This window comes from Echiichthys vipera, assembly GCF_963691815.1.
Source record: "Echiichthys vipera genome assembly, chromosome: 1".
In the NCBI taxonomy this organism is placed as follows: Eukaryota; Metazoa; Chordata; class Actinopteri; order Perciformes; family Trachinidae; genus Echiichthys; species Echiichthys vipera.
This window is the reverse complement of record NC_139826.1, coordinates 18,704,832-18,726,585: the sequence shown is the minus strand read 5'-3', so window position 1 is coordinate 18,726,585 and position 21,754 is coordinate 18,704,832. Positions and strand designations below refer to the sequence as shown.

Sequence of the window (21,754 nt, the reverse complement as noted above, 5' to 3'; positions counted from 1 at the left end):
TGAGGCAACATTACAGCGTTGAGAGCCAAGTAACGGAAACTTGAGAGCCCAGGGGTCGACGTGAGAACAAACAGTGCGACATATCCGTTTTGCATCTTTTACCAAATACTTAAGATTGCCTGTGACAGCGAGGCATTAATATGCGATTTAAAAAGCTCATAATTACCCCCTGCCTGGTTTGCTTTACCCCCCACCTACGTGGGATGCGTCTGGGTTTCAGACAAGTGGCTCTCCAGTCGAGGAAAGAGGAACGCTACTGCCGTCGCTAGGCAACGGTGATCTACTCCGGCCGAAGAGAGTGTAGACAAGGAATATCTTAACTCTTTTTTATATTCCTTCAGTGTAGGTGGGCAATTATTTAATGGACTGCATATACATGTATATTGTTTTTCACTAAAATACTAGCACATCACCATTTAAGGGTGCACTGCATTATTGCACTGATGAGAAAATACAAACCTAGAGAAATCATGGATCCATGAAAAGGATGGATTTATGAATAAAGTGAAAAGAATGTTGTATAGAGAGTACTGTAGGTACCTTGGACAATGAAGACGAGCTCTCAAACACTGATACAAACATTTGTTTTACACACATATAAAGTAAAACTGTTCAGTGTATTAGGGTTTCACGTTTAAGCATATATTAAAGTAGCCTAATTAAACTAAACTAGGTTTTGCATAAGGCCACAGGTTTTGTATTTGTTGACAATAGCTTTAGAGAGAGAGCGAGAAAGAGCACTATTGAGATTTGATTTTATTAGCTACTGTAACTTTACTTTTGATCATTCACTTATTATTTTATTGTAATTGATTTCGTTTAATTTAATTTATCAGTCATCTGTGAATCTGTTTAGACAAAAAGATGTGATGTAAGGACATGCGATTTTATTATCAAATCCTCTGCTATATAATTGGTTGATCTGTTTACCATTCATGTTAATAAAGCATATTGAATAGAATAGAATTGAGAGAGATTGAGAAACAAGAACCTTCTTTACCCAACAAAACAAGGGGAATGAGTGTGCATATCTTATACTTATAATAGATTGTGATAAGTTGAAATAAAAGAAGCACATTTTAAAGAATATTGCAGAGGTGGTCCTTTAGTTTGCAGGAATGCCAGAAGAGGCAAAGGAGCTGCCAAGGTGTCTTTCCCTGTCAGCAATTTAATGGCAGTCACAAGGGATCAGCTGCTATGTGTGTTACTAATTGATCCTTGGTAACAATTAACCACAAATTATTAATTACAGTGCATGTCTGTGATGAAGCCATGTATGTAAATGTGACCAAACTATGTACTGTTTAGCTGCTGTGAAAGTGTGTGTGTGTGTGTGTGTGTGTGTGTGTGTGTGTGTGTGTGTGTATGTGTGTGTGTGTGTGTGTGTGTGTGTGTGTGTGTGTGTGTGTGTGTGTGTGTGTGTGTGTGTGAAAATCTGAGTTGACTAATGTAAAATGAGTTGTAAAATGGTACAATGAAGAAAAATGTGATAAACAGTTTTATATCTCAATTCTAAGAAATCAAACTATGAAGTTAATTGTCATTATTTCCTCTTGTTTCCTTTTTTTAAATCTGTACTGCACTCAGCTGAAAGCAAGCATGACAAACAGTCAGCATCAAATCGTATACATCTTAATTATTTGGCCGGATCTTTTTCTCTTTTTTTTACTGCATCTGTATTTATTTTATTTTTTTTAACTTCAGGCGTATAAGACAACATATTTTTAACAAATATCTGATAACCAAAGCTAACAAGCACTAGTTTCATAAAACTGAACATCCACTAGCAAAATACAAACAATCCAATCAACACACACACACACACACGCACACACACACACACACACACACACACACACACACACACACACACACACACACACACACACACACACACACACACACACACACACAGCAGAAGCACTAGCTCAAGTATACAGTTCTATGGACTTCCAATGTGTGCTCAAATGCTCTGCATTTAAATTATATACACATTTCACCAAAAAAAGACCCTCTCTTGTATTTTTCCCTGCCGACAAGTTTTTACGTTATCATACTAATCGCGTTTGAACAGCTGCAATTTGCTTTGGTTGAACAAAGGCATTCTAACTAGGTTTTAATTAAGTGTTCCTAATGACCTTAAGGAGATTAGAGGTTCGCCTTCTAATCAATACCAGGCAGAGAGGAGCAAAGGGAGGGGAGAGGAGGAGAGGAGAGGGGAGGTGGCTAGGGGCTAGGATAGAGGTAGGAATGAAAGGGGTGGAGAAGGGAAACAGGGAAGGAGAGAAGAAGAAGAAAAGCATGAACTGGATCAGAAATATTTACAAAAAGGAAATAGTCAAGGTCATAACCTTATCTCCATATACATTTGAAAAATGAAAAATGGAGTCATGATGGCAGACTTGTGATGTGTTTGTGATGCTTAAAGGCTTCTAGTGACAGAGAGGGACAGCCTTTGCATCTCTACACAAGCAAACATTCAGACACAGCATGATAACTTACCCAGAAAACAGTTTGCAGCCTCTTTTTTGTATCCCTTGTAATATTTTCCCTGCTTTACTTCTTTCTTTTCCTCTGAGAGGGTTAAAATGACATCACATCACTGTGTCAGATAGGCTATGATCATCAAGAGTGTTGTTAGACGAGAAGAGGTTCTCTTATCCTCTCCTTATAATACATTTACATAGATTTGCACAGATTCTGTCCACATGACAGAGAATTTAGTCATACATTGATTGTACTAATTTATTCAGCCTGGCGCATTCAATTCCAGAGATTGAAGTGCTATCACACAAACGGGATTAAAACCGGATGACGATGGCACAATTAATATTGTCTCATTTTCCAAATTACTTATGTATGACTTATATTTGGCTAAATTGTGTTTGCTGGTCTAATAACATTAAGGGTAATATGGTAAATGTGGGCTGTAAATGTATCGTCTCTCTGAGTCTCCAGAGCAGCATGAATATGTATGGAGACATCCTTGGCCTCACTGCTGATTAGGAAAAGTGGAATAAATTGATGGTCGGGCTCTGTGTTTTTTAGCAAAATACAATATTATGTTGTCCATATGGAAGCATGCACACACATACACACACACACACACACACACTTATTTTAGGCCTGATGCATTACTATACATACAGTAGCATAGTGGCTAGTGCAAGTTCATTATTCAGCTGCCATTGATTACAGTTTTTTTGTGTGTGTACGTATAATAGCATGTACAGTATGTAGCCAATATATATGTGCTTGAGTAGGAAAAGTAGAGGAAAAGTCCAGCTCCTTACAGTGGACCACCATGGGACCATATTTCGGAAAAAATATGTACAGTAGTGATCCTATTTGAATTGTGCCATGAATTACTGTTCTAGCAGAGATTAATTCTCACCAGCAGGTGCTGCTAATGGCTAGTTTCTACCATTTCTTGTGTGTTGCAATCAGAGGCGATTCTAGAGTCTGTTGGGGCCCAGGGCAAAAATTCACAGAGGGCCCCTCAAGCACATCCCTGTTGTGTTATAAATAATCTGACACCAACAAAAAAATGCGAAATGTAAAGTTTTTTTTATTTCAAAAGTGCACATTTTAGTTGTTTTCGAAATAAGTTATTTGGAAAATATGAATATAATCATTAAAAACTTGTCATTCAAACATATCAGTATGAAGAACAATGAAAAACAGAACAATAAAACTTGGATGGAGTCAGGTGGGGCCCCCTTAGGGTGGTCAGGTCTCCTTCTTTGCGCCAATTCTATGGAAAGAGGCAAGGACACCAATCCAACATGGCGGAGCTTTTTATGTTTTCTCTTGCTTTGTTTATATTCAGTGTTTTTCACCTAAATGAATTGTGTATACCCTTGCGGTCCAAGAAGCCGCAATACATGCTGGCACATGTACGTACTTCGTTTGACACACTTATAAAAACATTTTGAAGAGAACATTCTCAACGTTTTTGTCTTTGGTGCACAAAATTATTTTATGCAAATTCTCAGCAGATTCCCTCACAGTCAAATATGGCTTTAACAGGTTACGCAAAGGGTTGAATAGGCAGATGAGTAGGAGAGAAGAAGAGAAGCTGCAAAACTAATATGTATTTTTGTTGTCACTACCCAGGCCATACACACTATAGGGCTATGGTACTACTCCAGAGACCAACACCATGACTGAAAGCTGGAGCTACTTTGGCAGTGCCTGAGGATGCAGCATCACTTAGGCTGTTAGATGCTGGCCTCAAAACAATTCCAGTAACTTCCCTCCACTTAAACATTATAAGAGGGGATGGAAGTGGAATAGGCAAAATTTCCCACATCTTTCTACTCTATCTCTCAAATGTCATTTACAGTAGCGTGCATCAAATGTGCATAAACATCAAATCTCAGAAACACCACAGCATCATGCTTAGTTGGTAACTGCTGGTCTGACTGAAAATGTACTCTGCTGTGCTGGTGTAAGGTTTATTTAGGCTATCTCTTCCATTTTTCCTCTGCCACTTGCGTCATCAAGCTGTCTAAACTCTATTTTGGTCACTTCTGTCCTCCACTCCCACACATCCTTCACTCTCCACAGGCACCACTCATCCTTTCCTTCATTTACTCTATTCCCTTCTCCTCTCTCCATGCCCTCAATCCCTTTTACAGTACTCATTCACTGCTCTTCTCAAAAATGTCCTCTTCTTTCTTGTCCTTGTTTTATGCAGCATTTTCTATAAATAGATACAGTATATATTAATCCATGTTCATCATTTGTTCTCCTTGGCTCTAAATGAAATGCACCAGAAACTAGATATAAAAACAATTTGGCTTTTCCTAGACGTTTCAGATTTTATACCACACAGGTCCATACTGTGTGTGTGTGTGTGTGTGTGTGAGTGTGTGTGTGTGTGTGTGTGTGTGTGTGTGTGTGCGCGTGCATGTGTGTGTGTGTGTGTGTGTGCTTGTGTGTGTGTGTGCGCATTTTCTGCCCCCTATTGGGGTTGAGGCCAGTGACACCCTCAGGGCTGTACTGTCCAATCCCCTCCATGCTGCGTTTCTATAGGATTGAATTAACCTCCTGCCTCTCTTGACAATGCACATACACATAATCATCCAGTCTCACTCACATACTTTGTCTATGCCAATCACCTTTCCCCTGTCGAGGCTCTATTATTAGCTTGGGGCACTTCTGCAACTATTATCACTTCCATTCACACATGGGAATCAACCAACTAAATGCACAGAATTTGTTTATTTATTTTCTCAGTCACAGTATAAATTGCACAGCACTGGAGTAGGTATTGTACAGAATGAAACATTAAAAGTTTAGCTGGCAGTAAAATGTATAGCTGCACTGATTGATTTCTGATGATTTTATGTCTTGACAAAATGTAAACAGATATTAGCTAGTGAAACTGTTTGTGCTTTAAATACTGACACATGTTATTAACGTTTATCAGCACTGGTAAGCTCTAATTGGTTTTTCTGAGGAAAAGTGGCTGCTGCATATCAAACCTTCCAGCTATCTATTGGCCACTAGTGGGTGATTTTAAGTGCCACTAATTCACTGGCCATTGACACATCAGACTATTTATTAAAGTACACTAACTTAATGAATGGCCCATAGAATGGAGAGTTAAAACATTTACTGTCCTAAGAGAGAGATAGAGAGCAATAGACACAGAAAGAGGACGGGGAGGGGCAGAGAGAGAGACGGAAAGAGATAGAAGAGAGTGAGAATAAATGGCCCATCGTATAGAGTTAAGACGTTAAAAGTGCAAATAGACAGCTGACCCTCTTATAGCTTGCACATGTGGCTCGGACATACGCAACCACCTAAGCCACTTTGCACTCCGCGAAATAGAGAGATGGGGGACAGAATGGGTAGAAGGAATAAAGGATGGAGAAGTGGATGACACAAGAGGGTGGGATGTTGGAGAAATGGGAAAAGGCGAGAGGTAGAAGTGAGGCAGGCAAACACAGGTGATTTATAGTTGTAAAGAAAAATAAATAAATAAATATTATTGTTTCACAAGTGAATGACAAAAATAATCAAGGAAAGATCCAATAATGAATAAGAAAGAGACGAAATGTAGAAAGTGAAAAAGAGAAAAACAGCCCCTTTGCACCTGCCATTCAAATGCATTTTGGGTGATTTGATCTCAATTGGATCTCAATGTGGACACTGGAGACACACATCAGGTGTAAATGTAATCAGGTTACATCACATCTAGATTCAATGTGGATACAAGAAGCATTTTAATGCCAGGGGTAAATGGGGTCAAAGAGTGAAAGAGGGAGAGAGCATAGAACAAGTAAATCATTGAAGGTTTGCACAAACGAGAGGCAATAAATTACAAGCAGAGTGGTCTGTTAGTTAGCATGTAAGCTAAGTAGGCCATATGCAATTTGATGGAGAGAGGGTCATTGGAGAGCACAGGACAAGGAGAGAAGAAAGAAACGTAACGTACTGTACAGACAGAAAAACAAGGAGAGTGAGACAGTTTTAAAAGCTACTCTTTATTTCCACCTGCTACTGCTCTCATGTTATCTCTCAATCCATCTGTATTGCCTTCTACTCCTCTACTGCTTTTAGATATTATTTTGCTTTAATAGGAATAAAGCTGAGAAGACCAGAGGGGGATTTACTATGAACAATTACTGTATATTACCGTGCATTTTATCTAAAAAATCAAATTTTCTGTACTTTTTCTGTTATTTCTGACATGTCTATCTTTAGCACTCTATCTTACACTCCAATAAATATATAGTATATGTTTAAACTGTGTGTATATGCACTGTATATATATATATATATAATATATATATATATATATATATATATAGTATACATACATATATATATTTTTTTCCAATATATATATGTATATATATATATATATATAATATATTTATTGTGTATTTTTCTCTTTCTGTGCCCATATTTGTGGACTGTGATACTCCCAATCTGTATTTTAGTGTGTGTGTGTGTGTGTGTGTCAGGGGATCTAGATGCTGTGAAAGGCCATTACCACCATGCGTCCATGTCACTAGGCCTGTGAAACCCAGGGGAACCCTACCACTGATACAAGGGAATACAGGGATAACACACACACACACACACACACACACACACACACACACACACACACACACACACACACACACACACACACACAGACAAAGACATATAGAAATTTAGACACATACTAATAGTGGTTAGATAGGGCCACATGTGGACCCCACAAGATTGTAAAATTATAAATCACACGTGCCAGAATGAACACACAAACCCAGCCACCCACACAAATATAGGTATATATATATATATATAAACATTTATATACAGTATAAACACACAAGGGGGCCCCAAAACAGGCCTTTGAAACACCATAAGTGTGAAGCTGCCACACATTAGCACTTTACAGGTCACAGCGCCTAAAACAGATATTGTCACCCTTGGAGACTGACCCTGTTTGGCACCATATTAGGAGGAGAAAATCACACCAGACTTTCTCTCAAACCCAGTAAGAACCGCTCTGAAACTACGTCAGACTCCAGTATGTGGTCTGCATGAAGCAGCCCCTTTATGTTACTGTGTTAAGATATGTTCCAAATACAAATAAATCTTAGATTTCTGAATAAAACGGCGAGATCTTCCTCCAGGACCGGAAAGGCGCTGCATTACCTTTGTTTATAAAAACAAGCTGCAATACCCATCTGCTAACAGGCCAAAATCCTTGCTCTAGTTCAGATGTTGTCATCCTTTAGCAACAGACTGAATAACTTGCTTTTCACTATTCCTCCTTAAATGTCTGTTGTTAAGCATACAGATTAGTTCAATATAACGTGTATTGTTAATCTACTCCCTTACTAAGACTAGTTGACGAGTTCAAACTGTCAAGATGAACAATTAATGACAAATGAAGAAAGTTAAAGTCATACATGGCAGGAAACCATTAACATCGAAATGAAAACACCATTGCAAACTGAAAACAAGTCAATAAAAGTGATTGCTTCCCCTCCTCAGCAGTATCTGTCGTGTTCAGAGTAAATGCTACCAAATTTAGTAAATGGGGCAGAAACCACAGCTACATGTAGCATGTTGATTGGTCTGTGAACGGGACTCGATCACATGAGTAAAATATATGGTAATTCCATAAGAAGGATTACCTAAGGTTGAACGGTGATCATGGCTCATGTCCGCAACTCATCCTAATTGCCAGCACCAATATAAACGGCCGTATATTCTTTACTCACTAGCCGAAGTTACGTCAAGTTCCAAACAGATAAGTGATTTCCACCTACACATCCAAAGTACCCTGAATTGGATCATGCAACAAAGGCTGTCAACTTGTCCATCAAATCGGCCCTCCCTTGTTAATTAATTGTCTTTGAAAGCATATCTCATTTATAGTAAATTAACAATGGAGTGATTTGAATAGAAAATGATCTAATGTTTTGGATTTGGATTCATTAAGTTGTGGAAATATTGGTAACGTACAACACTTCAAATCTGCCAGGCAGCCTCTATGACTGTCCAGACTAATGGTGCCATTAGTAGTTATGGGAGGCTATAACTGTGTGTCATTGGCATAACAGTGAAACTTTATGCATGTAAATGGAGAATGAAATGAGGCTGAAAAATTAACCCTGTGGGATCCCCAAAATAATATCCTCTATGGATGAATGGCCCATGGTGACTGCCTGAAAATGCTTATTAGACAGCTGAGTTTTAAACCCGTGAAAAACCCAGCTCATCACAGTTATCAACAGTGACATATCGGGGTTACGTCCTCTCTTCAGTGCAAAAAGCTGTGTCATTCATTAGTCAGTTATGCTGAGGATATAGAGTAGTATGTGCTGGGTCTGTTTTTCTTGTATACAAAACCAAAATTAATGCTTAATTGAGAAATCAGTAAAATCAGAAATATAGTAGTAGAATATGAGAAAAAAAGAAAAAAGAGGAGCAAGATAAAGTGTTGAAAGATGCTCAGAGAGAAGCAGAGATGGAACAAGAGACGAAGCCAGAAGGTGGAGGAGGAGAAGAGAGGAGTTAAGTTGGCCATTAGCGATGTGGCATATGGAGCCCACTCTTACATGCGTTCCACAAGGTTAACGATAAGAGCCCCTCAGCAGCTGAAATGCTCAAGTAGCTTTTATCGTATCATAATAATGAATCAAAGATAAAATAAAATAAATGAACTCCAAAAGGCGGGCAAGTAAAATAAAACGTATGTCTGTGCAAAGAGCCGGTTGACCAGGCAGCAACCCAAACAGAAGAGAGAGAGAGAAATTGTAGAAAGAAAAGGAGAAAAAAAGGAATAAAAACCTTGCTCTCTTTCCGCTAATATCTTCTTATGTCATCTGGTTGAAAAATATTTGCCTGCGGGTCAGGGCTCCCCCTGTAAGAAAAAGGCTTCTTCACGGCTCTCTGCTACATTAAATATCTGGCCTCTGCATCCCATTTACTGCTGCTGGCTATTAGGGGAGAGAGAGAGATAGAGAGAGAGAGAGAGAGAGAGAGAGAGAGAGAGAGAGAGAGAGAGAGAGAGAGAGAGAGAGAGAGAGAGAGAGAGAGAGAGAGAGAGAGAGAGAGCTTTTGTTAAAATCCCTTCTTTCTAATGTTGTGCACTGTATGTGTCCAGTGAGTGTGTGTGTGTGTGTGTGTGTGTGTGTGTGTGTGTGTGTGTGTGTGTTTAGTGCCCTTGGCAAGAGCGGGAGATCTGACCATTCAGAATGGACAGTAGTTAGCCTACCCACCGCATCAAGCTGTTACCACTTCCTTCTACCCCCCCCTTCCTTTCACTCTTTCCATTAATTTCTCAGCGTTCTCTTCTATTTTACTTCACATGAAAAGATGGCAGTTAAAAGAGCAAAACATTGAGTCCACCGTCAAGTCCATGTTTGAATGCTCGTGACTGATGGATATACAGTATTAGCATTTAGCAAATAAATTATAAACATGCTCCCCTTCATTGACAACCACAGCTCTAGTGCCCTTTAGTTAGATGCTAAAATGTTATATACTAGTATGGTTTTCAAAAATAACTGCCAGTGTACTGTATGGTGCATTTCTCGGTGACATTGGTGGGGTCACTCAGATAGAGTGTGCTTCAGATAAGACTAAAACAATTTATGCCCCAAAATGACATTGAGTGGGCAAGCAGGCTGTGAGGTGCAGCTGATTCTGAAACTTAATCAAGTAGTTTTGTTGCCCAAGAGATTTCGGGCAGAAAGCCCTGAAGACCAACTTCTCCCATGTGTGGTCCAGAGGGACAGGCGAAGGCATGATCTGCCTCTGATTGGTATATCAGTTGTCTAGATTCAGACATTAGGGTTGAGATCAGATAAGGTTAAGGGTATAATAAAGGTGTAAGCCAATCAGAGACAGTGTAGGGCGTGTTATGCCTTTGCCTGTTCCTCCGGAACTTCCATTCTAGCAACAACCAATGCAATGATGGGGGCTTGTTGCGCTACCCAGTCCAGCTTAAATACCAGATCTATACAAGTAAGAAAGGATTTTACATTCTTGCTTTAATTGTGGCGATCATCAGATGAAGAGTAGAAATACAACATTAGTGTTACAAAGTAATCTAAGAATGCTTGCATGTAATCGATTGGCCAACGCCTTGCTGGATCGTGCTGCAAAAGTATAGCTTCAACTTTCTTGCCGGAGCCCTCTGCTGCATTGCAGACCTGGCCTCATTCAAATAAATGGGCAGACGTTTTTTCAGGACTGTTGTCCGTCTGAACGCGGTGTAAAAATAATCTTGCGAAGTACAGCGCCGCTGGAAACTAGCATGCATGATCTGTGAACTATCTCATAAATTATGTGCTCATAGTTGGTACCACTCTAAAAGAAATGTGTGTATAAATCAGAGACAAAAGACAGGTGTCAAAACTGGAAGCCTGGTTTTAATTGATATTGCTCTACTGTAATAATCCTGAAAGGCATAGTCTGGAGTAACACATGTAATGTTTCAACCCATAGTAGTTTAAGTTACAGAATCATAGGTCTCTCTTTTTGCATTGAACAATATATACAATGTGAAATAAATACATTTACACAAATGGACATAATTGTTGGAGCACACTTGTATGATACACGTCACAAAAATATACAGGTTATTGTGTCTTTTTTTTCATTTACTGATGTGAAGCACATCTAAAATCTACAGACATGTTTTAAATAACACTACAGGGTCTTCTCTCGTACATAGCACTTCATCACCACGCCAGGGTCTTTTGAGTCTCAATATCCTTTGTATCTAAATGTGTCATCTTTCTCTCTCTCTGCCTTAAATATTTTCTTCACATTTGCAAATTCAGACTGCAGGGTTATCTGCAGCACGAGTGGCATTTATATTTGGGGATTAAATACAACTAAATGACTAAACACTGTAGAGCTGTAAAGGGGCACAGCTTAGCTTTAGCAGATTTCAGGGGCAGCCATGGTAGATGGACAATCCTGCTTTGTCCCTATGCCTAAATAACTTGTCCTTCTGTTCCAGCTAAACTATTGTTACATTGAGTATTTGCAACTAATGGATCTAGGTTCCAGATGAGGGCGATAACATGGTGCCCAAAGTGCAACCAGGTCAAACTCTTGCTATCGATGGCTCTGCAAAAACCCAGACAGGTTGTCATAGAGAATACCAGTTTGGTTTGTTGTCATATATATGGTTTTAACATTAACTGCAGAGTAATTTTAATAGCTACAACAGCATTTAGTTGAACAGTATAACAAATAACACAAAAAAGTGCAATTCTTGTCTTGTCATTGCACGGTCATCAAAATATTGCTTTTTAACAAAAAAAAGAAACAAAAGTTGCATGAAAACACATCCGTCTTGTATATCTAAATAATTTCTTGGCTATGAGCAGCACGTTCTATAAAAACCTCTGAAAGAATCACACAATCTCCCTCCTGCTTTTAGCTTGTAGATTTATTCTTTTTGTACTAGCAAAACCAAGTGGCACACCGGGAACCATTTCCTGTCATGACCATCATTTTCAATTATTACTTGATTGACACTGATATTTAAGTAAATTTAGAAACACATGGAACATGTTACTATTTACTTATTGATAAATTGAAATTGATTCATTTTAAAACATGGTTATTAACCAACTCCAGCTTAGCCTTAATCAACTCAGGGAGACGTGTAACATCTTTCATCGCGTTGAACTCTTCAGGATTGGTTTGACAACTGACAAATAAATAAAAACAGTAACAGAAGAGAAACAAGAAAAAGTAGGAAAAGAGCACCTTTCTTTCATAAATTGTTTGTCGATTAATGTACAGTGAATGATAAGAAATACCATCTTTCTGACAATGAGACAGTGTTTTAAGTTATAATCAAATCAAGACAGGAAATTCAACTCCGTCTTCAGGGATTTCGCCTACAAATATTTTATTCATCTCATCTCATCTCATCTTCATCCGCTTATCCGAGGTCGGGTCGCGGGGGCAGCAGCTTTAGCAGGGGACCCCAAACTTCCCTTTCCTGGGCCTCATTAACCAGCTCTAACTGGGGGATCCTGAGGCGTTCCCAGGCCAGTTTGGAGATATAATCTCTCCACCTGGTCCTGGGTCTTCCCCGAGGCCTCCTCCAAGCTGGACGTGCCTGAAACACCTCCCTAGGGAGGCGCCCAGAAACTAGATGCCCGAACCACCTCAACTGGCTCCTTTAAACGCAAAGGAGCAGCGGCTCTACTCCGAGTTCCTCACGGATGGCTGAACTTCTCACCCTATCTCTAAGGGAGACTCCAGTCACACTCCTGAGAAAACCCATTTCGGCCACTTGTACCCGCGACCTCGTTCTTTCGGTCATGACCCAGCTTTCATGACCATAGGTGAGGGTAGGAACGAAGATTGACCGGTAGATCGAGAGCTTTGCCTTCCGGCTCAGCTCTCTTTTCGTCACAACGGTGCGGTAGAGCTACTGCAACACTGCCACCGCTGCTCCGATTCTCCGGCCAAACTCACGCTCCATCCTCCCCTCACTCGTGAACATGATCCCGAGGTACTTGAACTCCTTCACTTTGGGTAAGGACTCATTCCCTACCCGGAGTAAGCAATCCACCGGTTTCCTGCTGAGAGCCATGGCCTCAGATTTAGAAGTGCTGATCCTCATCCCAGCTATTTCACAATCGGCTGCGAATCGATCCAGTAAGTGCTGAAGGTCACTGACCGACAACGCCATCAGGACAACATCGTCTGCAAAAAGCAGAGACGAGATCCTCAGCCCACCGAACTGCAACCCCTCCCCACCGTTTCCTCTCGAAATATAACATAAGATTATATGTTAATGTTTAAGATCTTTTAAATAAGTCCTAGGACCTTTGAATTGATGCTATTTGTAGCGCAGAATCTATAAATGCATATAAAGAGGTACAATGAGTATAGTAACATGTCCATTAAAGGAGACTTTGAGTTTAAATCTTGACTTTGTGGTTCTTAATTGTGGGGCAAAAGCAGAAACGTGTCCCACAATATAATGAGCGCATGATGAAGAGAAACAGCAAGTGCAAACTAGAGATGTCAAGCTTTTTCTTTAACATCAACCCACAAAATCCTTCAGTCCTAAGTTTCACCAGTCAGATCACTTTTTACTCTTTGATGTAAAACAAAATATCATCCTGGTAATGAGCTGAAAACAGGTAACAACAATGGGGGAAACATTTTTCATCTTCATATTTTCTCTTTTTGACTGCTGAAACAGTAAAGATGATTGAGCCGAGCTGTATGGAAGGCGGTTATGTACAGCAAGTTTATCAAAAAAGAGTCACCTACAGTTCTGAATTACTCAAATGTCTTTTTCATGTCATCGTTATTTAAAACTAAAGATATACAGTATATTGTTTATTCTACAGAAAAGTTACACAAATGATCCCTTTTTAAATACTTGTATGGTGTTTCTTCATTTAGATACTAAATATTTATTTATTTATGTATAGTTTGGTAAAGATGAATACTGTAATTTGATCTTGGTGGTCTAGTTAGGTTTCTAGAAGAGCCTTATATCCGGTTCGGTTCATTGAGAGATCCCCAGCGGACTGATCCGACAGACAGACAACATGGCCTCTACTCTACTCTGTGTTGTCTAAAGAAGAAGCACACAGCACAAGAACGGGAATCACCACAAGAAAAAGTACACAGCAACGCCTTACAGGACTTAACAGAGGAGAAAAGGATCAAACAGAAAGACGTTCAAACAAAAAACGGTTAAAACTTAAGAAACAGGGTTTTTTCTTGATAGAAAAAACTGCGAACATGAAACACACATCGAGGCTGAACTACATTTTTTTCTTCTTTTTCCCTCCATTTTGTTTCCAATAAAATGTCTTATGTTAGAATTATAATCTGTATAATTTACAATATACAATGTTTAAGAAGGCTGAGAAAATACCCCTTACTAATAATACTGATGTTTGATACAGAGCATGTGATGTTAGAGATTAACTACACTTAAACTGCAGCACTCCTCAGCTGTGACAAGTTGCCATTTTAATATTACAGTAGATTACACCGTCATCTACATTACACATTTTGGCATTCTTATTCGGCTTTAGAAGTGACATAATGATATAAAAAGATTCCCTCGACTGTCTTAAAGCTGTAATCAGTCATACAGTCTTGTTATATCAATGAAATCCTTGTTTCTTCACTTGACTGTAAAATGACAGCTTCCTGGAAGCTCAGCTTTCCATTTCTTGTAGCTAAAGAGTCTAACTTCAAGAAATGCAGGGACATGAGTACTTAAAGTCTGTGTGGTTCCGTGTTCAATTAACTGAGGGAATTAAATTCACAGTTTCAAGATTGCCCTTTGATGAAACTTCTGTATGTCCACTTGAAATATAGATTATGTTGTAGATTTTAAGTACAACACAAACTAGTAGACAAGCTAAGAAACAAACGTATGACTATCAGTTAACAACCTGTAATATATTTCCCAGTACAATTGTCTCTAAAAACTGAGTGTCCACATAGCGTTTTTTTTAGCGCCAACATCTTCTTTCAATTGTTCCCAATGAGGGAACAGGCGCTGCGCACAGCGTCTTTAGAGCATGACGCTGTTTTTGTGCGGCCGCTTCAAGCGCTTCTAGTCGAAAAACTTTTCAGAAAAGAGCTGTTGCTTCTTCTCAGAAAACTATCACAACAAAATCAGAAAAGCCCATTTGGCGGGACACCGAATGTTGCTGGTGAGTGATGTGTTTCACTGTAGGTGTTGTTGTTAGCTGAGTAGTTGACCATCTGCTAACGTCAATGTCTTTGTCATAGAAACAAAACCTATGCACAGTCAGCGCTATATGGCCACAAGCCCTAACTACTATTCATTTTATCAATTTAGACTGTATTTGGTAGGATTGTTTGTTTTCACCATTACACCAAAAACATATCCTTTAAAAATTGTCTAACAACAAGAAGTGGAAACCTGAAACTGTAAGTGTGTTTTTTCCCCCTCGGCACAGATGGTCCCTGCGCTCGTCCACATGGCTAAAGAAACATAGGCCTTGAGGACAAAAACTGTGTATGACTGAACAGCTGATTTCAAACAAATAACTGTCTTGTTTTAATCATATTTAAACGTGACAGCAAAAAGAGCCTGGTCACAAGAAAGGTGCAAACATCAGAACCATGTGATAATTACAAACTGGATGTTCGATCTTTTTAGTCTTTGGCTGCTTGTGTTACTTCTTCAGCCCTGACAGTACTTATTCTTCAGACAGCCTTTATTTGGTGGCGGCTTCAACATCTCATGCTCACATTTCTGGTCCATATTTGTTCCTGTCTCACTTTCTCTAAAAAAGGAAATATTGACTGTTATCTAATAGCTTATGGCAAGTTACACAGAGAAAAAGAGAAGCTACAAATCCCCATTCTCTCTTCCCCAATTTAAGACTGGCACATTATGTTAATATTGCAGACTTAGTCCATATGCACAAACCCCTTCTTTAAAAACCACTATTGCTCAGAGTTTTCTAAGATAAACGCTGCTTTGTTAATACATTATTACTTGTTATATTTATATATATATGATAATTGCTGAAAGTGGTCAAGCTGATAGAAAAAAGGAAAGACATATTGATTGATTCAGTTTTAAGAAGACAATATTAATAACAAAAACAAAGCCGTGTTATATGTCATATACAGGATGACAATTATTTACAACCCTAATACTGGTATCATTGCTAAGATTATTCTCAAGATAGAAAGAAAAACAAAAAAAAGGAGTTTGAAAGCAACAATAGTTGTTTTTAGTCAGTTTTGTCAGCACACCTTTCCTTCTGGTTTGTATTGCGTTGAGTGACTGAAGCGCCCCCATCACTCCCTAAATGAATCACCAAAATATCTCTGTGCTCACGCAAGAGATGAGCTGGAAGTTGTGAATGCAACAGAGCAAGGAGGGTAGTACTGGAGTGACACTTTGCAGTTTTGGGAGTTTGGGTAATGAGTATGGGCTGGACTATTCTTAATGGCACATTGACTGAAATCTCTACTGACTTGTGTATGGAGAGCTACAAACCTGGGCCACTGAGCGGCTGAAAAGGTTTCAGACAGACGTCCAAACACAAGAGGTGTTTGACATAATAAATAAAGTGAACTGAGCCTAAATATACCAGTTGGACAAGCAGGAATCCACTCTTGACAGTATAGATCAAGTCTTATTTCGTTAAGTAATGTTTTGATTAATAAACTCTGTCAATCACACCTCGAGCAGTTTGAATATTTGGAAACATTTTTAGCCACGCCACTAATCAAAATCCCCGGACCCTAAACAAATACAACACAGTGAAGTTGTAGTTGAAGTAGGGGAGTCAAGGGAAACCAGGAACTGAATATAGGGAAAACCAGAGAGTGTTTACAGAAGTGGTTTCCAATCCTGGTCCTGGCCCTGCTGGTTTTCATAATAACCAGAAACATTTGAAATAACTGGCGGAACAGAAAACCAGCAGCACTCTCAAGGCCCAGCATTGAAAGCCACAGGTAGATCAGAATCATCCACAGAAAGAGTTTTGGGTTATGACAGTAAAGTTTGCTGGCATCCTCTGAATGGATGAGCTCCATTCTTTGGCAGGGTAAATCTCCTCTTCTTTTCTTTCTGTCCATCCTTCCAAATTTAATTGTACATGTAATTCGACAACAAACGTCATTAATACTTCTTTAGTGTTCTTTTTTTTCTCCACTCGTTTTCTCTTGAACACTTAAAAAAACTCTGTTAGGGGAAACAGGGAGGGAAAAGGAGACAAGTGCAGTCTTAGTCTCGAAGAGTTTTCAGTTTCTTTTAAATGTGTCCTCATTTAAGCGTTTGTCTTTAATAACATCTTAATTGTTATTAAATGCATAAGAGTTCTGCCATCTTCAATGTTCGGAGCCACTGCAGTAACTGTTGAGTGATTGTTAATAGTTTTAAAAGGAAACAATTTCTTCCCTTACCAATATGGGGTCATGTCAGTCTTTCAGCATCTTCTCCAAGACAAAAGGTCAAGTGAGCACCCTTTTGTCAGAGTCGGTGAAGGTTCCGGGGTTCAGGTAAGAGGTTTAGGTGACTTGTTTATTCATAGGGGGGATGTGTCAGCAAACATACTTCAGGGACATATTTATGTGTGTGTGTGTGTGTGTGTGTGTGTGTGTGTGTTTGTGTGCGTGTGTGTAAGAGTGTGTGCATGTAAAAGAGGTCATTCAAAGTGAGATTCAGACTGCCGTCAAGCTGTCCTTCCATCTATTCTCCCGTCCTCAGACCTTGGCTTCCAGCAGCTCCAGGAAGAGTTTGTGCATTGGGACTTTGCCGTCCTGCTTGATGCTGTAGAAGTGTTGCACGGCCTTGGTGGAGGTCTGGCGGAGCAGGGGGAGGGTCATGAGCAGCTTGCCCGCCCGGCGGGGATCCTCCTGGTGCTGGGAAGCCTCGTAGTCCTGCAGGGCCTCGTGGAGCACATCCTGGAGCTTCTGCACTGCATCCACATCTTCAATGTGCATGGAGTCTGGGGGAGGAAGGAAGACAAAAACATGACTAAAATTCAAATGAGGCATTTGTAGTATTGCCCAGATATGTTGTTCGTCTGGCTAGATCTGGACATTCAATTTATATTGTTACCTGCTTCACATAAATCTTACATGAAACATTTCACGAAAAGGAAAACACTCTGTCAGTGCCTGTGCCCCCTCTGTTAGCTGTGTCATTGCTCAGTGCTGAAAAGGGGAGGGGTGCTAAAGATTTAATCCTTCATCCAAACAGGCTCATTTCAGGGATGCTACTGAAAGCCACAAACTCAGGGTAGGAAATGATTTACAGAGTAGTGAAATGGGCAAAAAACATCAGTGTTTTATTCTGCAGACGAAGGAGATCTTTAAAAGTATAATCATGACTGATGTATTTTAAAAATTAAACAGTATTTAGTTATAAATACCAGTACACTTTTTAACATTACACTGTAATATAGATGTAAAAACCTAAACTTTCTAGTTGAAACTAAATCCAGGAATCTGGCTTTATCAGGGACTGCCCCCTTCTCTGTCTTTAATGTGTGGATCTGTGGGTGTGATGAATGGACACACAAAGAGACGAGTGGGCGGAGAAAAAGAGATAGACTTGTAGAATGATGGAGAGATGTTGGAACATCTAGGATTCTGTGTGTGTGTGTGTGTGTGTGTGTGTGTGTGCATTAGCATTTGGATGCGCACATCTGTAATATCTCTTCGAGCTGGTATGTAAGTTGCGTTTCAGCACATGTTGCAGTAAAGGCTGAAAATGCCCCTCAATAAAAATGCTCCATATTGCCCCTTAGGGAGGCAAAGTCTTAATGTGAGCTGGCCTTTAGCTCCCAACCTCCGATCAATGTCTCCGATCAATAACTACATGCATGTTAAATAATAATCACAAGGCAACTATTGATAGGCCACCACACCTAGAAACACACACACTGACACACACAAACTAGATCTGCAGAGATTATGAGACATATGAGTGCATTAAAACAAGGCTATGGCACTTCTCACAGTGTACTTCTTACACAAACACAGGCTCACACCTGCTGAATACAAGCTTACAAACTCTAGCAAACCTCTGCAAAGAAAGAATGAACTGACATCAACGCAGTTAATGGTGAAACATAGTCATAAACACTATATTGCAGATAAAATAAATTCAACATAACATGTGTGAACACAGCCTTACACATACACAAAGACAATCAGATACAAAGTGTTGGATCTATAGAGTGTAATGCATGTATCAGTATGCAGGACCAGACCAAGCACTGGGTTGGATTCTATATGGATCAATAGAAAACTCAGCTTCTATTTGTTCTCAAATTTTTTACTTTCCCCCCAGTTTAAATAACAGTGGGTGGCCTACTCATCTAGTTTTTTTTTTATACTTTGCTGCTCATTATATTTTGCTCAGTGAAAAGCAGTATGGGTGCGGTACATTTTGTAATAATTAATGTTAATGAGTTGGATTATTATGTACATTTTTGTTTTGTAGGTCTCTATTTTGTCAGTATTTCTTTAATTTTTATTCTATAATTTTCAATGCAAACATTTTAAGGCCAAATAGTAAACTGCTCTTTATGCAGTGCCCTTTGTTAAATGAAAACGTAATAAAATCTTAGTACACTATATGCTGCAAAGTGAAACAAACACATTGAGGAGTATTACTGTTGGTGGCAATTAAAAAGACAATCCCCTTCACCTCGTTAATCTATGATTTTTAATAAGCGGTTACCTGAAGTTCAGCCTGTAATGACCATAAGTTAAAATTAAGTTGAATGAGTTTCACATTGTTCTTGATTAATACTGTGTCTTTAGTATTTAAGCTGGTAGACATGGCTGCTGCCTGTGCTCTGACCCACGGTACACTCACAAGTAAAACGTTAATGAGCATGAGCACATAAGTCTGTTAAACACACGTGTTAACATGGAACCCACAATGTACAAAAGCACACAAATGAATGCACACACACACACACAACACACACACACACACACACACACACACACACACACACACACACACACACACACACACACACACACACACACACACACACACACACACACACACACACACACACACACACACACACACACACACACACACTCACACGCACACACACTCGTGCCTCTTGTTTCCCATGGCTAGTTTAGCTGTCTTTACATGTGGAGCACGTTTGCTAACATTTCTTAAGGCTTGGCTTCATTAATGCAGACGATTAGCATCCTGTGAATTAATTAGTGTCAGTGCCCTTCAAAATGCTAATGCTAGCATTATGTTGTCTTGAAGAGCAGTTAGAGAGTCTGGGCAATGATGCAAAGTTCTTATTTGGTCCTAAGCTGTTTAGATTTCAATCAGTTAAAGGAGTAACTATTTCAAATGTGAGTTGTGTCAACAGTGAGGTAAGCTTTTGATGGATAATTACTCCATAGATCCATCCGGATATTTTTGTGTAACATCTGCCAAAGAGGCAAAACTATATAAAATGTTTGCAATATGCAATTTCCAACTGCAGAATACAATATATCTGTACTTTAGTTGGACATTTACTGAATTCATTGCTTTCAAGCTCTTTATCTGCCTTCAGTAACATTAAAATATATTCTTGTAGTTTGTATCTTGATATTGAGAAATTCCTGACATGTTACTCATTATTAATGAAATAAAAATAAATAAATCATAAGACAAAATGAAGGCGCAGTGTTGATATTGGACAATATGTGTGTAAATGTGGGTGGACGAAATATTGGAAACAGCATTAATTTTTAAACACCACCACTTACTCAGAAAGGAGCATATATTTGGATCTAGAGCTTAAAAGATTAGTTGATTTATCAATAATTCTATTAATGAAAAAATGTATTGGCAACCTTTTTTTAAAATAATTGATTTATCATCATTTTCTACCAGACCCGTTTGCACATCCAGGCCATTGGATATCTCAGAGGCAACAAGGATACCAAAAAACTCATCATAACCATCATGATGATTATAAACACTGTTGTCCAGCCGGCAGAGCCAGCCAGCTTTCCCAACATTCATCCAGCAACATTAACAGATCCACACACACAGACACACAGAGACAGGCAGAGCCAAGACATTGATTGTCACATAGCCCACAGGAAAACAACATGTCAATATTTTCTGCATGTGCATTACAATATGTGCTGTAAGTTGTGAGCAAACATTTTTCAAAGGCTCACATTTAAGTGCACGTTATATAATGTTATATATAATATATGTTTGAGTGTGTGTTTATGTATACATCAGAGAGATGAAATTGGCACATTTGAGAAAAAGAGTGCCAGCGTGTTTGTTTGCGTGAACGTTTTCGGTGTATGTGTGTATGTGTTGATGGTGGTGGAATCCGAACAAAAGGCCCTGCCCTCTGTATTCAAAGCTCTCCCATTGCATTCTCCCATTTAAACACATTGTATTGACAGCTCCCCCCTTGTAATTAAAGAGTACTGAAGAGATGGCCAGCTTCCAAGACAAAGTTCAAAAGATGGGTCATGGGAGGAAGAAGGGGTGTGTGTATGTGAGAGTGTGCCTGTGTGTGTGTGTGTGTCAGTCAGCTGTCGATGCAGCTGGACACATCAGAGAGGGGGCTTTATCGACAGACTTTGGGCTCTAATGATTTCAGCTTATTTAACAGGCATCTGAAGAGACGACTATGCTAAAAGGGGTCGCCACTTTGTTTGGGGCTGGGAGGTGGGCTTCAGGTTGACGTGGGTGTTTGTATGCTTGTTAGTGTGTGCATGCGTAAAATTATTGTAGGCA

General features: G+C 39.3%; 1 protein-coding gene across 2 annotated transcripts in view; it reads right to left on the bottom strand.

Annotated features, from left to right (window-relative positions):
- Window positions 1-17,718: 17,718 nt before the first annotated feature.
- Window positions 17,719-21,754, bottom strand: part of esrrga (estrogen-related receptor gamma a) — a gene marked incomplete at its 3' end in the record, with an annotated part of 63,732 nt that continues 59,696 nt past the window's right edge. For both annotated transcript variants that reach the window (XM_083913699.1, XM_083913698.1), the window contains exon 8: window positions 17,719-17,963. In XM_083913699.1, the coding sequence (XP_083769825.1) occupies window positions 17,719-17,963 (245 nt within the window). The remainder of the gene's footprint in view (window positions 17,964-21,754) is intronic.